The 15,761-nt window shown below is 42.4% G+C and overlaps 1 protein-coding gene across 3 annotated transcripts in view; it reads right to left on the reverse strand.

The window, feature by feature from the left end:
• TEK (TEK receptor tyrosine kinase) overlaps positions 1 to 15,761 on the reverse strand; it is a 100,219-nt gene that overhangs the window by 35,706 nt on the left and 48,752 nt on the right. For 2 of the 3 annotated variants that reach the window (XM_035016520.1, XM_035016519.1), the window contains exons 3-9: positions 11,756 to 11,866; positions 10,746 to 10,898; positions 7,870 to 8,001; positions 7,159 to 7,299; positions 6,454 to 6,582; positions 3,331 to 3,482; positions 1,561 to 1,705 (exon numbers count right to left, since the gene is read on the reverse strand). In XM_035016520.1, coding sequence (XP_034872411.1) covers positions 1,561 to 1,705; positions 3,331 to 3,482; positions 6,454 to 6,582; positions 7,159 to 7,299; positions 7,870 to 8,001; positions 10,746 to 10,898; positions 11,756 to 11,866 — 963 coding nt within the window. The remainder of the gene's footprint in view (positions 1 to 1,560; positions 1,706 to 3,330; positions 3,483 to 6,453; positions 6,583 to 7,158; positions 7,300 to 7,869; positions 8,002 to 10,745; positions 10,899 to 11,755; positions 11,867 to 15,761) is intronic. The other variant, XM_035016521.1, reaches the window with a different exon arrangement.

A 15,761-nucleotide genomic window follows, 5' to 3' on the forward strand; every position in this document is an offset into this window, starting at 1 on the left:
AGAAAATGCAAGATATAAGAAATTGTTTTGATCATGTGAATGTTCTACTGAATAAAACAGATCAGGGCTTTTTCCAGTAATTCCAAAAAATACTAAAGATTCCGTGGCAGTTTATGTGGAGGCTCAGGGTAGAGAATCCCAGTCTACAAGGCTGTATTTAGGTTAATGTTGTTATTGGTCTCTTATAAAAATATTATGTTCTGGGCATTTACCTTACTTCATTTATGGAAATCACCTCTCAGATAGCCCAAAGATTCCTCATCAAGTAACAAAATGGGTAAAATACAAGTCAGCGTTTGTTGTCTTGCTTCCTAAACTTTAACACAGGAGACTCAGAAAACGAAATGGTCTAGAAAAGATGGTGCAGTATTTGGAGCCAGGAGACCCAGGTTCGAAACTAAGATTTAGGGTGCCTGGGTGGCTCAGTCGGTTAAGCGACTGCCTTCGGCTCAGGTCATGATCCTGGAGTCCCGGCATTGAGTCCCGCATTGGGCTCCCTGCTCGGCGGGGAGCCTGCTTCTCCCTCTGACCCTCCCCCCTCTCATGTGCTCTCTCTCTCTCATTCTCTCTGTCTCAAATAAATAAATAAATAAATAAAATCTTAAAAAAAAAAAAAAAAAAGAAACTAAGATTTACTCCTTAACAGATGTGATACCTTATACAAGTTAACTAAACCCTCTGAACCTGTTTTCTGACTGGTAAAGTGGTGATAACTGTATCTGTTGCATACAATTCTTATAATAATTAAATGAGATGAAGTATGTGAGGTACTTAGCCCAGTGCCTTTCTACAAAATATGTCCGAGAGCCCTTAGCTGCTTTTGTCTAAATGGCCTCATAAGAAACTTCCAAATTTAAAATTCCTTGTGGTATCTATGTGTACCAGCCAAGCTAACTCGGATTTACCTCCACGTTCCTTCTCCCCATCAAGCCACAAATGTATAGCCATCTACTTAGATTAATGTGCATTTTGAAATACTCATTCATAGCAGGAAGAATACTCACAATGCTGAACATGTGAAAAAAAATTATTCATGTTCATTATATAGCATAGCCTGGGCTTCATAATAAGTGAGTAATTCTCAAAGTATTTTCCAACTTATTTTGTACAATAATGAATAGGAAGTCACAACAATGATGAAGTCAAACTTTTCATGTACTATAAACACTACTAGACATGTTGTGCCAGACACAATTCCAGGTGTTTTGCATATTTAACAAATCTTCACAGAAACCCTGAGAGGTAGATGAACTAAACTTCATTGTCAAGTAAGGAAAGGCTCAGAGAGGTTAAACTCATTTGCTCAGGGCTATACACAAGGTTTCTAGCTATTAGGGACAAAAACCAAAGCCAGGGCTATGTGACTCCGAAGGTCATCTACTTAATCCTTCCTTTCCATTTTCATGCATATAAAAAATATTTTAAGGCGTAGTATCCTAGAAAATATCCGAAAAGTCATTTTAGTGTTCAGATAACATTTCTATCTGGGAGCAGCACCCAATGATACATAAGCACAGTGCATTGAGGATGCAAGCTCTTCCTCTAGAAAATGGAGCTTACCTTTAACAGAAATGTTGAAAGGCTTTTCCACCATCCCAGCCACTGTGTTCACACTGCAGACCCAGACACCTGAGTCAGGGGGGAGGATGCGGTGGATGGTGAATGTGGCCACTGACACATGACTCGTAAGGTTGAAGTCTTTTGGCTGGAAGGGTAAAACACAAATAAAAGCTTCTAGGGAGGCATAAACACACGAAAGGTCCATAACACTGACCCCATCTCATTGTTTGATAAGAAGTTTTCTAGGAGAGATTAAGAAGCCAAATGCAACACTAGTATAATCATTGGCTTATTTCCAAAGCTATTGTAGTAGCCCTGAAAGTTTATATTGGATTGATGCCCTCTCAGATCCTGCTGTTGTGTTTGTGTGTTCAGGAGTGTGGGGTAAACACTTACAGGCTAGGAATCTAATTCCTTTAAACTGCTCTGGTAACATTTGTCCCTTCCCTGTTTAATACAGAGATGGCTGGGTGAGAGGACAAAATGGCTTCCCAAAATAATTGAGGAGCTATCGAGTGGAGTATCGTGGGAAAAATCAGGGCTCTGAAGACACATGGACCTCAATTCACATCCCTACTCTGCCACTCTTGACCGATTCCTTACTCAACTTCACCCAGCCAATTTCCACTTCTATAGAAAGGGGACAGGGAATATTAAGCAGCATGAATACAGCACGGTTGGCCCTCTACTAGATGGTAGCTGTTACTTCCATTAACTCAGGAAAAGGCCAACAAGATTTTAAGAAGCTGTCAGTTGGCTTCACTACCTAAGGAGTTGTTTGAGTGGAATCAGGAATATCTGATGTGTAGAAACCAATAATGGCACATTCTACATATCCCAACCCCGGGAGGCCACTGGCATCTACCCTCTTGTCAGGTTGATTTTCAGTCATCTTTGAGAAGAAAAAAAAAAAAGATGACCATTTCAAAATGCTTAGATAAGAAAATACGTCAACTTCCTGAGGATCTCTGGTGACACAGAGAATTTTGGGGAACTCCTATCTGTGCTGCATTCAAGACTGTTGGGAGAGAGAAGGGAAGCATATTGAAAAGTTGCTTAGTCCTTTCCAGCAAAGAAAAATTGCTCGGACAACACCCTAATCAGTGCTGAGCACCAGCAACAAGGGCAGAGTGAAGAGGTCAGGGGCCCGAGGAATGTATTCAGATCCAGGGGATTCCATGGTTTATGGTTTCTGAATGGGAAGTGTGAGAGCAGATCTATACAGAATCAACCAAATTAGGCTGAACTCCCCTCTTTTATACTCTGCTAATTTTTGTTCCAAAGAACACAATAGAAGTAGACCAGTCATCAGAGTTCCATTTCCTGATAGCACGTGGTAGGTAACATGAGAATCTCCTGCTGATTCATGGGGCCACACCTTGCCACACCCTTTGGTGGCCACAAGACCACCTCATTCTTCCCGATATGAGACGTTAGAACACGGGGATATACCGTGAGGAGCAGAGCCTGCATAGGCTAATGTATACCTCTCAACACACACAGTTGGAAAGTTCTGCGGGATGAGTGCGATCAGCAGCACTCAGCGTCCTCAATTCCACTGGGGTGGTCTCTTTCCAGCCTTGCCCTGTGATACTGGCCAGGCTGCAGTGACTCTGCTCTACCTCCCCAGGGACACGGCATTTGGTCCAAGGTAACAACACTCTGGCTTCGGAGGATGCAAGCCCTGGCATTGGATCCAGCCTGTAGCGAGGGGATTACCCACTGAAAGCATCTAGTGGTGTCAGGAGCCAGATTAAGAATAACTCTTACATGGAGCACTGTCCCATCTGGCTTCACGAGAGTCATTTCTTCATTGGCAGGTAGTGGCCAGCCAGACGCTTTGCAGATGGGGTTAAATTTACCACTGTTTACTTCTATGTGATCCGGCAAATCCTCTATCTTTGGGATCATCCTTGGCGTGCCTGCATGAGAAAAACAGTCCTGTGAAATCTAATCTTTGACACAGCAGCGACAGTAATAAAAGCAGCTACCATTTGGCAAGTCATATCCCAGGTAAGAACCTTGCAAGTATTATATTGTTTTATCATCACATAATAAATTTGTGGGGGAATGCTACTGTGGTCCCCATTTTACAGATGAGGACACTGAAGCTCAGAGTCCAGAATCAAGCTCAGATCTGTATGAATCCAGAATCCTCACTCTGCCTTAATGCCGTGCTCCCCTCAGTGGATCTGGGACGGACAGTCTCTATATTAAAATGACCATCATGGGGTGCCTGGGTGGCTCGGGCGTTAAGCGTCTGCCTTCAGCTCAGGTCATGATCCCAGGATCCTGGGATTGAGCCCCGCATCGGGCTCCCTGCTCCGTGGGAACCCTGCTTCTCCCTCTCCCGCTCACCCTGCTTGTGGTTCCTGTTCTCACTGTCTCTCTCTCTCTCTGTCGAATAAATAAATAAAATCTTTAAAAATAATAATAAAATAAAATAAAATAAAATGATCATCATGACCACATCTTCCCTGTCCTTACTTTTCAGCTCCTTTTTACTTTTTAAGAGAATGTTAACAAAAACAAAAGCAAAAACAAAAACTAGGTCCTCTTTGACTCCGCAAACAATCCCATGATATTGCTGACCAACATGATCCTCCATTTTGATATACAAGACATAGCGCATTGAATCTGCAAGTGGCAAGTGATGAAAAACATTCACACTTACATGCAGGAGGTGAAGTGGAATAGAACTACTCCCTCAGACTGTTTCTAGGCAACAACCCAATCACAAGTGTTGCCACCAATACTGAAAGACAACGTCTCTGATATCAACAGGGTATCAGGACTCCTTGCCTAATACCTACATTGTAGAGAAGGAATAATCCTGAAATATAACAATTTTATTCTGAACTGTAGGGTCTTAGAGAACCTCAGACCCTTTGTAACTACATGTGAGACACAGTAGAAAACAGTTCAGCACTTAGTGAAGACTGGGGGTATTGGAAATGCCCCCCAAGAGCAGCAGGGACTTACAAGCTGTTGGACACTTGGCGGTGGAGGGAGGGGGTGAAGGTAGGCAGGGCCACGGTAAACACAACATTCATATTTTATACTGATGTCCTATTTCCCGGGCCTAGAACGCAATGGGTAAAGGGTATGGAGCAGGAAGGAAAGAGGTCTAAGAACTATAAGGGTAATTCTTTGACCGGTCTGTAGACTTGAAGGGACTGTGATTAGAATCTACCAGATTTTTCGGCTTAAGAAATTATTCGAGTAGGAACTTTAAAAAGGGCTTTGACACTTTGAAGGCAGTTAAGTCTTTCCTGCACTGTCGCCTTGCATTTCCTGCAGTCCGCTGGAGGTGAAGGTGGGTGCACAGGTGGAGATGGAGAAGAAGTGGGGAAGAGGGGGGCACGGAGCTGCTCTCTGAAAGCCGGGGGCCTGGATCTAGGTCTGAGGTGCTCACCCCTTTTGCAACTTCAGGCTCAGAAAAGAAAAGCAGGCATGAAATTGAAAATTCAAATCCTTCAGCTTGTTAGCTGCCTATTTTCAACCCAATCCTCCAGCAGCCCCAAGGCCTTTCCTTCCCTTCCTAGACCCTCCCAGGTTCCTGCCCTGCGGCCAAAAGTCCGAACACTGGGGGAAGAAAGTGAACACGTGAAACTAAGCCAAAGCCTTTGAGAAAACAATTGTTGGTATTTTCCTCCCATATTTGTTCGATTTTTAAAATGAACAGAGAAAAAGCCGTAAAGGTCTTGGTCTTGCTGCTCTGAGTGTAGATTCCTTTCTGTAACATTTAGATTTGTAGGATTGGAAAAGTAATATATGTTCATTATTTTTACATTTTGAAAATATGTAAAAATGTGTTTCTTTTAATTTTAAAAAGTATATTCTAGGGCAGGAATGAGCAAACTTTTTCTGTAAAGGACTAGACAGTAAATATTTTCAGCTTTGCAGGCTGAAAGTTCTCTGATAACTACTCAACCCTGATGTCATGGGCAAGCAGCCATAGATTATAAATTCTAAACGAATTAGTGTGGCTATGTGCCAATCAAATTAACAACAGACAGTAGGGAAATAAAAAGGATAAATGCTACAATACAGTTAAACCTCAAAAACTGTGTGGTCAGTGAAAGAAGCCAGCCACAAAAGACCACGTCATTTGTGATCCCATTCACAGTTTATGAAGTGTCAAGAATTAGTCAACCTATAGAGACAAAAAGTAAATTCATGGTTGCCAGGGGTGAGAGGAGAGGAGAATGGGAGTTACGACTAATAGGTACAAGCTTTCTTCTGGTATGGCAGAAACATTCTAAAATTAGATTGCGGTAATGGTTGCACGACACTGTAAATATACTAAAAATCATTCAATTGTACATTTAAAAGGAATGAACTTCATGGTATAAAAATGATATCTTAATAAAGCTGTTAAAAAAAATAGCAGACTGGATTTGGTCTGTGGGTCAGAGTTTGCGGACCCCTGGCTCTATGGTAATTTCTGAACTAGAATTTCTTAAAATTTCGTTTTGAGGCTTCATCTTTTCTCTTTTTGCTTCTTTTTTATATCTTTCTTTTCAAAAATATCCTTTGTCCAAATCCCTCCAAAGTAGTTCTTCCCTGTTGTACGTATCCTGGGAAAAGATTGTTCCCAGGGAAGGGAGCAGACAAGGTAGGCAGAGCCCCCGGCTAGCCAGTCGTCACTCTCTGTGCCACAAAGAGCACGTGGTTTATTCCCAGTGGAAGGAGAAATGAAGGCCAGTAGGAGGGCCTGTAGCAAAGAATAAGAATGTTGTCCTTTAGGACTTGGGATATATTCTTCCCAACTTCTGGATGGAAACAGAAGGTGCTTGAGGAATTTGGCCTGCTGGGGCAAGAATTATAACCAGCAAAGCTCAGTTCAGACATGCTAAACGTGGCCCTAACTACAGTGTTACCTTGCTTTACCTTCATTCTCACACTGGAGCCCTTGGCGTTCTGGAGAGCAGAGACATCCTTGGAACCGATCACACAGCTCCCCGTGGGTGCACCTGCAACTAAGCTTACAGTCTGGCCCGTAATAACCCGGCTGGCACGCTGTGAACCAAGACACCAGAACCATTGTTAACAGAGACGAAGGGAGAAAACTAAAGCTGTGGGTGGCTAGGAGCTGAAGTTAGTACTGCCTCTGTGAGGCCCACAGAAGAAAAGATCTTCCTCTATTTTCAAATCCCAAATCCTGTCCGGATTGGACCTCAGAGCTCTGCTATCTACAGCCCACTGAAAAACAAAAACAAAAACAAAAAACAACAAGTCTCTATGGCCTTTCAACTCAAAGTGTGTTCTCAAAACCAGCAGCATGAGCACCATCTGGGAGTTTTGGGAAATGCAGACCTCAGGAGCCAGTCCAACACCTATGGAATCAGAGTCTGTGTTTTAATAAGAACCCCAGATGATGTGCTTGAGAAGCACTTTCTATAAGGTCCAGAGTCTTAATTATGAAAGCATCATTAACTTGGGATGAAAACATCTGTGATTCAAAACCCTGTAGCTCAGCCCTGGACAGCTGAGTGAACAGTCCAGGTACCTCCCACGCTATTAACTCTAGCAAGCTAGATCTCCTTGGTATACCTGCTAGAATGTTTTTTGTTCAAGGGTATGATCGGCACATACCTTCATTGCATTGCAGACCCTGCCAACCTGCGGCACAGGAGCACCCATAGGGGTCTGGGAGACAGAACACATAGGACTTGCATCCCTCTGGTCCACTACACCTTTCTTTACAAGTTCTGCCAAATGTGTGCAGCTCACAAGCTTTGGGGGGGGGCAGAAAAAGATGATTCAGCGTCAAATATTCAACCCCTTGAAATGTATGCATCTTCTTTTACAGGTCTCCCCTAGACTAGTGAAGATGGAAAATAATCCAATCTCAGCTGTGGTGTGGACAGCATTACAGTGATTGGCAATAGAGAACCTTTAGGAAAGGGTACCTTTTTCCAATTCACACCGAGGTCCCACAGGGCCTAACATGGGCCATTTAGTTTCTGTTCCCAGTGGTGTACAGAGTTAAAATTCTATATCCAGCAATGATGGCTTTTTATTTTTTTTAATTCTATTTTATTATGTCATGTTAGTCACCATATAGTACATCATTAGTTTTTGACGTAGTGTTCCATGATTCATTGTTTACGTATAACACCCAGTGGTCCATGCAGTACGTGCCCTCCTTAATACCCATCACTGGGCTAAACCATCCCCCCCGCCCCCCCGCCCCTCTGAAACCCTCAGTTTGTTTCCCAGAGTCCATAGTCTCTCATGGTTTGTCTCCCCCTCCGACTTCCCCCCTTTCATCCTCAACTTACTCATCAAGCGTTCTTGACTTACCCTTCTCACAGGTCTTCCCCATAAACCCAGGTGGGCAAATGCATTCTCCTGTATCTTCGTGGCAGACACCATTGTTCTTACACTCAGTGCAGACACGGTTACATTCAGGTCCCCACTTCTGAGCTTCACATCCTTTTAAGGAAAACAAGGCTCTGGTGAGTAGAGCACACTCACTCCCTAAACCTTTACTGAGCACCTACAACATGGCAGTCATTTTAGCGGACACTAGTAAATGAAGAGAAACAAAATACAATTTCATAAAAGCTAACAGTCTTCTGTTGGAAACAGACATGGAAACAGTAATAAGGATAGAAACAAAGACAAGGAGGGGCACCTGGGTGGCTCAGTCAGTTAAGCATCTGCCTTCCACTTGGGTCATGTTTCCAAGGTCCTGGGATCAAGTCCCACATCGGACTCCCTGCTCAGCGGGGAGCCTGCTTTTCCCTCTCCACCTTGCTTGTGCTCTCTGTCGCTATCTCTATCTCTCTCTCTCAAATAAATAAAATCTTAAAAAAAAAAAAAAGACAAGGAGTACCTAATCCTGTCTTGGGGATAGAAGAGGGTATAAAGGAAGGCATCCCGGAGGAGGTGGTATGTGAGAGAGGAATCTCCATGACCACATAATCAGCAAAGAAGATAGGCTGCAGAGTGTGTTCCAAGCAAAGGTGAGGCAGGGAAGGAAAGCCTGGCATTTTCCAGAGCTGCAGGTATGATCAGAGCTAGGACGATGGTTTTCCAAGTGTGATCCCTGACCAATAGCTTCTTCATTACCTGGGAATCTGCTAGAGATGCAAATCTCAAATCTCAAATTGCATCTGAATTGGAGGTGGCCTAGCAATCTATGCTTGCCAAGTCCTCCACATAATTGTGATGCATGCCAGAGTGTGAGAACCTCTGGTCTGCAGTCTGTAGAGACAAGATTCAGCTCAGAAGCGAGCAGAAGCTGGTAGCATCCACCTGTTTTCAGGTAAAAAACATACAGGACGTGAAAGAATATACATAAAACTTAAAGTACAAGGAATGGTAAAAGGGTTCTAGATTCTTATTTCCTAGATACGTCTTTCTAACATTTGGTGATTTTAGATGGTTTTTTGGGTCCAAGGACACCTTCTGATATAAGGAAAAAATGCAAGGGGGTTGGCATGAACTTTTGTGGTCAGGGATTTAATTTCTCATCTGAAAGGAACTAGTGTCTTTGTCCCTGAATGTTAGTCTCACGGTGGTAAGCTTGGACCTGTGCCTACAGCTGATGTAACTTTATAATTTCTTTGGCAAGAATTCCTGGTTATCAGTATTTTCTCTAAAATAATCAGGAAGACTATCTACACAGACCCTTTCTTACAGACTTCCATTTAATAGATAAAGCTATAAAATGTCTAAAAGTTAATATTTACATGCCTTAATATATAAAGGGAAAAATACTTCTGCACAATTAGTGATTTCTTGAGAGCCAGACCACAGGTTATTTGCACGTGTTGAAAACTAATGATGGCAGCCCATGGAGAAGAAAATGGGCTTCCTGTTACATTAAACTAGGTCTCTAGCTCTCTACTTATCTATAGACCTTTCCCAGCTTCTCCCCTCAGCCTGGGAAAGACAATAGAATAAAGCTTGAAGGGAAAACTGGAGTGACCTCCTGGGGATGGAGAAGCTAGGAAAAGAGTTTGTTGATAAGCAGCAAGATGTAATCAGGCTTCTGTGATTTTCATCAAAAGCCCTGAGTTTTTATATTTTAGGAAACCAAATATTCGTGAATACAGAGAGAAATCCTATAAACTCATTGGTTGTTTAAGAAACTTCTTATCCTTGTATTTCATACCAACACAATGCTGGGCACAGAGTTATGTTCAATATATATTTGTTGAATGAACAAACAAATGAATGAATATAATGCAAAGAAAAAGAACAACTATTCATGAGTTAGAGATTCCAAACATTAGAAGAATGACAGAGAAGCCCAAATACTTGGACCTGAGTTGTTTAATATCATGAATACTTGGTATAGCGAGGAAAATCCAAGGCAGTTTTTTCTTTCTATAAATCAGTTTCTTATAAAAACTAATGGTTGATAGTTACTCCCCACTTTGATAGTTGTAAGGGGGGGGCAGACTGTTTATTAGTTCTAACTAGTGAATGTTAGATGTTATTTATTTATTTATTTGAGAGAGAGCACGAGGGGTTAGGGAAGAGCGGGGGGTGGGGGGGAAGAATCTTAAGCGGGCTCCATGCTGAGCACAAAGCCCAACGAGGGGCTTGATCTGATGACCCTGAGATCATGACCCGAGCTGAAATCAACAGTTGGGTGCTTAACTGACTGAGCCACCCAAGCACCTCACAGGAGACTTAATGTTTAACTAGATGTTAGACCAATCCAGAAGGCACAACTCATCCCCATGTATCAGATACCTTTAAGGGAGACTGCCCAGCTCACTGTGATGCCCCCTTTTAATGGGAAGGAAGCTGCTACTCAAGTGTGGAGTCCTAGAGAGCACTGTGGTATGCGGTTCCACGGTTGGCTATGGCTCACTGGTCTAAGCCAGGAGACATCTGACATATATTAGGGCAATCTGATTCTTTATCCTGGGAATTCAAATTTAGTAAGTAAAAGAAACATGGCTGAAGCACAGGTAGGGTAAGAGTAGCCTCCTAGAGAGAAAGTCCATCCACCCCCACCCATGCTGAGCCCCAGATCTTCCCTGGGGCCAATCTTTTCTGGAAACTTGTTTGTCAGCTGTTCCACCAATTTTCTAGAGCCCTTAGTATACCTCCAACCAATCCCTGGTTTTTGCTTAAGTAGCCAGAGTCAGTTTCTGTTATTTGCAGCTAAAAATCCTAACAACCAAATCATCACAGATCGTGGCCTCTCAGTCACTTACTCCGGACTATCAGCCTGGTGAAGGCCGAGGTGAAGAGGTTTCCTCCTATGTACCTGGCTGAGTACACTCCAGCATCCTGGGGCTGAGCGTGAGGCAGATGCACTTCTAAAATATCAGGTACTTCGTGCCGGGGCACTGAGTGGATGAAGGAACCTTATAAGGGAGAAGAGTGGAGAACAGTGGGTCACACGCAGGTACTCCTGTTTCCCTATCTGGCCTCTCCACTTCATCAGCTCTCCCTGACTGGATATAGAAAATGTGCTCTAGCATATTGGCTGTAGAAGAATGAAAAGGCTGAGCCAGGCAATGTTCTCCCCGTAATTGAAAAAGTTATGGTGCTAGAGCAGATAGGTCAGTCTACACAATCTACCACCAAAGGTATGAAGATAGAGGTAAGGCTAAAGTGCCTATCTTCTGCAGGAAGAGATGAACAGGCAAGGGCATCCCTGCCACGAATCTATTAACCAGGAGATACCTAGAATCACTAGCCCAATATGGAAGTCCTATCCACCCACAGAACCCGGAATAGTCCCCATCAATATTTCGCTGGCTCAGGCAACTGCCACCAGGTGGTGCCAAACCACAGGTGGAACTGGACAGGTTTGTAAGACACACTTGGACTCCCAGACCTACCACCAGCTGGCTTCCCAGGCTCCATCTGGTAATTTCCTTAACCTTGCAATCAAGCAACCCTCATTTCACATGGCTGAATTTGGGACCTCACTTAGCACCTCATCATGGGGATTTATTGTACATTCAACAATTTCATATTATATATTCATAAATATAGAATGTATTCATATATGTATATGAATCTCTACTTCACTCGATTAAGCAACTGACCACATTGCCTAATAGAGCTTCTTTAATAAGATTCTGCTGGCTTGCATCATAACAGCTTTGTTTCCAACATCTGCCGCCAAGACTATACCAGGATAATGACCCAATACGTTTCGTGCGATCTCATGTCTCACACCATGGTGCTGGCAGGAAACGAAACACATACTCACCATTTTTGTAAATCACTGCATCTTCTTCTTTAGTCAACACCTTTTTGAAAGATATGTTCACATTATCTCCCCTGTCCACAGTCATGGTTAAAGTAGCTGGTAGGAAGGAAGCTTTTAAAAGAGAGAAAGAAAACAAATAAGAAAATGAGGTCACACATTTTCTCCAGGAGCAACTGAACTTTGAACTTCAGAAGATGGGGGCTGGCACTTGCCAGAAGTCAGCTGATTTGTAACAGGAAAAATAATGGCAGCTAATGGGTTTTAAGCTTCATTAAGGTTTTGAAAAATGTGATGAAAGGAATAGTCATTCTCTCTGTAAAAAGGTAAATATATATATACACACACTATACATATACACATTTTTTTCCATACAACTAGTTGGGGAGATAAGGACTTTATGTTGATTAATATCTGATATCAAACTAAGACCTGATATTAGCTATAAACTATAGTAAAAATGAATCAAACACCCTTCTCCAATCCCTACCAAGTTTTCTCAAAGTGGAAAAGAATAGAAATGGTTAGACATTTGCCAAATGGCTCTTCCCTTTTGGGTCATGGTCCTTTTGGGTTGTATTGATCCAACTAATTCTAATTGCTTTGGAATGCTACAAGCATTTCTCGAATGGAATCAGCACAATGCTGGACTTATTACCAGTGGTGTAAATATTGGAATATTGGACAATAAGGCAAAGATGAGACCCAGTATCTTCCTCTGAATTATATATAAATATACATTTATTATAGAATATAAATATATAATTAAATATATGGACATACACACAAACTGACATAGAAATTGAACTGGGCAGTACTGGGAAGACCCTAGGGAACCTATTATATATTTGGCTTATAAAACCCTTTTGGAAACATCTTTCTTTGTGTCAGTCTTGGAACACAACATTGCCGGAGTCCTTTGGTTTGTTGGACAAGATGTGTGAATAAAATCTTCTAGCATTCTTCCAGCCACAACAGTTCCTGAATTCCCTTAATTTACACCATAATCTACAGAGAGCCACAATTACAAGAATAAGGGAGGATTAACTTTAGGCTTTATTGAGGTGAGCCAATTTTTTAAAATGTCAGCCTTATTGAGATATAATTGACATACAGGTTAAGCCAATTTTTAAAATTTAAGGATCACCACTAAAAGAAGAGAATCAGAATATATAATTTTCCTAAACATGGAGAGTAGGAGAGATATAAAAGGAGAGAAAAAAGCCCAAATAAAAATCACAGCATACAGAAAAGATAGATTCTGCCAAATGTATGTCAAAAGCCAGAGAATCCTAGAACGAATTTTTTTAAAAATACATATATATATATGCGCCCTTTCTCATGACCTACACATTAAACATAGTAACACACGGGCGCCTGGGTGGCTCAGTTGGTTAAGCGACTGCCTTCGGCTCAGGTCATGATCCTGGAGTCCCGGGATCGAGTCCCGCATCGGGCTCCCTGCTCGGCAGGGAGCCTGCTTCTCCCTCTGACCCTCCCCCCTCTCATGTGCTCTCTGTCTCTCTCATTCTCTCTGTCTCAAATAAAAAAAAGAAAAGAAAAAAAAATCTTAAACATAGTAACACATAAGACTGAGGGAGAGAAAAATGTATGCCAGACTCACTAACTGAAAGAAGCTTGTATTGCAATATTTATGTCAGAAAAAATAATTTATTCTAAAGCCAAAACAAAATTTTAGGGATAAAGATGGTCTTTACATGATGATATAAAAAATGGAAGATCTAGTAATCGTGAACTTACATATGCATCTAACAACAGCTTCAAAACCCACGAAACAGAAACTGACCGAATGAAAGGAAGAAACTGACAAATCCACAAGCATTGTGGAAACTTTCAGAAATTGATGCATCACAGACCAAAAATACTAAGGACAAATAAAGAAAATCTGAGTAACGCAATTAAAGATCTGTTGGCTATTCATGGATCCCTGTACCCAGTTATAAGAACATGTGTTCAAGCATATTGCCTGCTTTATTAAGCCACAAAGCACATCTCTATAAATAACATAGAATCAATATCTTATAGAACAAGTTCTCCAACCAGAAGCACCTAAATTAGAAATCAGTAGCAAGGCACCCTGTGCCCTGAGGTTTGGATCCCTATGGCATTTCAGCCTAGGAGCAAGCAAGCCTGCTGCAGTCCGCGGGGTGAATCAGCCTGCCTTCCTGGCTCCTCTGTGGCTCTCAGACTCGTGGCTTGAGAGAGGCTGATTAGGTACGTGCGCACCATGGGCTTAGAGGGCTACCCTGGGGGGCAGAAGATGCCTCGAACTATACTCAGAAGGATTCAGCTTTAGGTTCCTCTGCCTGTTCTTCTCTGTGTCTGCACACCCAGGCATGGTGCCCTGCCAGGACAGCCCCATCAATGTGTTTGGGGACATGGGGCGCATCTAGAGAGAGAACGGGACAGATCCAAGGGCAGCGTGAGTGCTGAAAGGAGACAGTCCTGGGCTTGAAGCCAGTCTCCACCACTTACTGGACCTCTCTGAACGAGTTACTTAACCTCTGAACATCTCAGCTTCTTCGTCTCTAATTTAGAAGTAAACGTATTCACTTTGAAAGGTTGTTGGGAATATGAAATGATGGATTCCAAGCCCCTGGGTACTTAGAAGAGGTCAGTATCCTTTCCAAATAACAACAAACGACAACACTGCTGTGCTGACATTTGTAATATGGACAACAGTGGCAGCTTTCTCACGGTTCTAAGACAGATCAAGCATGCAGGGAAGGCACGCCCGACCAGCAGGGAGACCTAATGGGGCTCCCGCTCGCAATGACAAGGGGCTTCCTCGAGCAAAACTAACGCGTTCAGCTCCTGCTCTCTGTGGCATGATCCTGGGCTCTTGTGAGAATCTTTTGTGACCATTTTATACAGTTATTCCTTTCTCTGTGGTTTGTTTTGATTTTCTGCCCCTTTGTATGAAGATCTGACCATGGAACTTCTCACTCAGCTTTGTATCCTGAAAAGGAACTGACATTCCCCACTAGGCTCAACTCCCAACTCCAACGGGGCTTTTCTTTTGCCCCCACTCTGTGGCTCTTTATTTTTTCAGATTTGGTGGCTTTTAAGCTCCCTGTTTTCTTTCTTTCTTTTTTTCTTAAGATTTTATTTATTTATTTGTCAGAGAGAGAGAGAAAGCACAACCAGGGGGAGCTGCAGACGGAGAGGGAGACGCAGGCTCCCCGCTGAGCAAGGAGCCCGATGCGGAACTTGATCCCAGTTCCCTGGGATCATGACCTGAGCTGAAGGCAGACGTTTAATAGACTGAGCCACCCAGGCATCCCATAAGCTCCCTTTTTTCTTAGGTGGAAACATGGTCACAGCAGAGTCCACCACTATCCAGTCTGCCACTTCCTGTATTAGGGGCTCTAGGTTGACTGTTCTCTGCTGAGTTTTAATAAAGGGGTCTACAACCTTCACGCTGTATTTTGATGACAAAAGAGCCCCACTTGGACACAGTATGCATAGATTAATGTCATGTGACTTGACTGGATCATGAAAACAATAAGCACCTTTCAAATAGTGCCTACTATCAGGCCCTACTTTTTCTAAGCACTTTATACAGATTTAATTTTCACAATGTTTCTATCAGATAGATACTACAATTATCCTAATTTTACAAACGAGGAAATTAAGATACAGAGAGGTAAAGTAACTTGTCCAAAATCACACAGCAAGTTCATGGGAGGGTCAGGATTTGAGCTAGGTTACTTGGCTGTGGAAGCCTTTCAGAGGTTATATAATGTTAGCACTCAAAAGGCTTTAAAGTCCTAGTACCTCATTTATAAATGAGATTGCTAGGGCCTGAATCTGAAGGTAACTTGTTCAAGGTCATTTGGATGGGCTAATTCATCAACAGAACTTAACTAAGAACATGATGCACTAATTCTTTAAGGGCTGGTGAAGAGAAGAGATGTTAGTAACAGTTATAAACAAAGATATTTCTCATCGATGTAAAATAATTGAGTTAATTTTGGGTGTCTCCTTT

The sequence above is a fragment of the Mirounga leonina genome, unplaced genomic scaffold (genome assembly GCF_011800145.1).
Source record: "Mirounga leonina isolate KUSES-001 unplaced genomic scaffold, KU_Mleo_1.0 Mir_170, whole genome shotgun sequence".
NCBI classification, from domain to species: Eukaryota; Metazoa; Chordata; class Mammalia; order Carnivora; family Phocidae; genus Mirounga; species Mirounga leonina.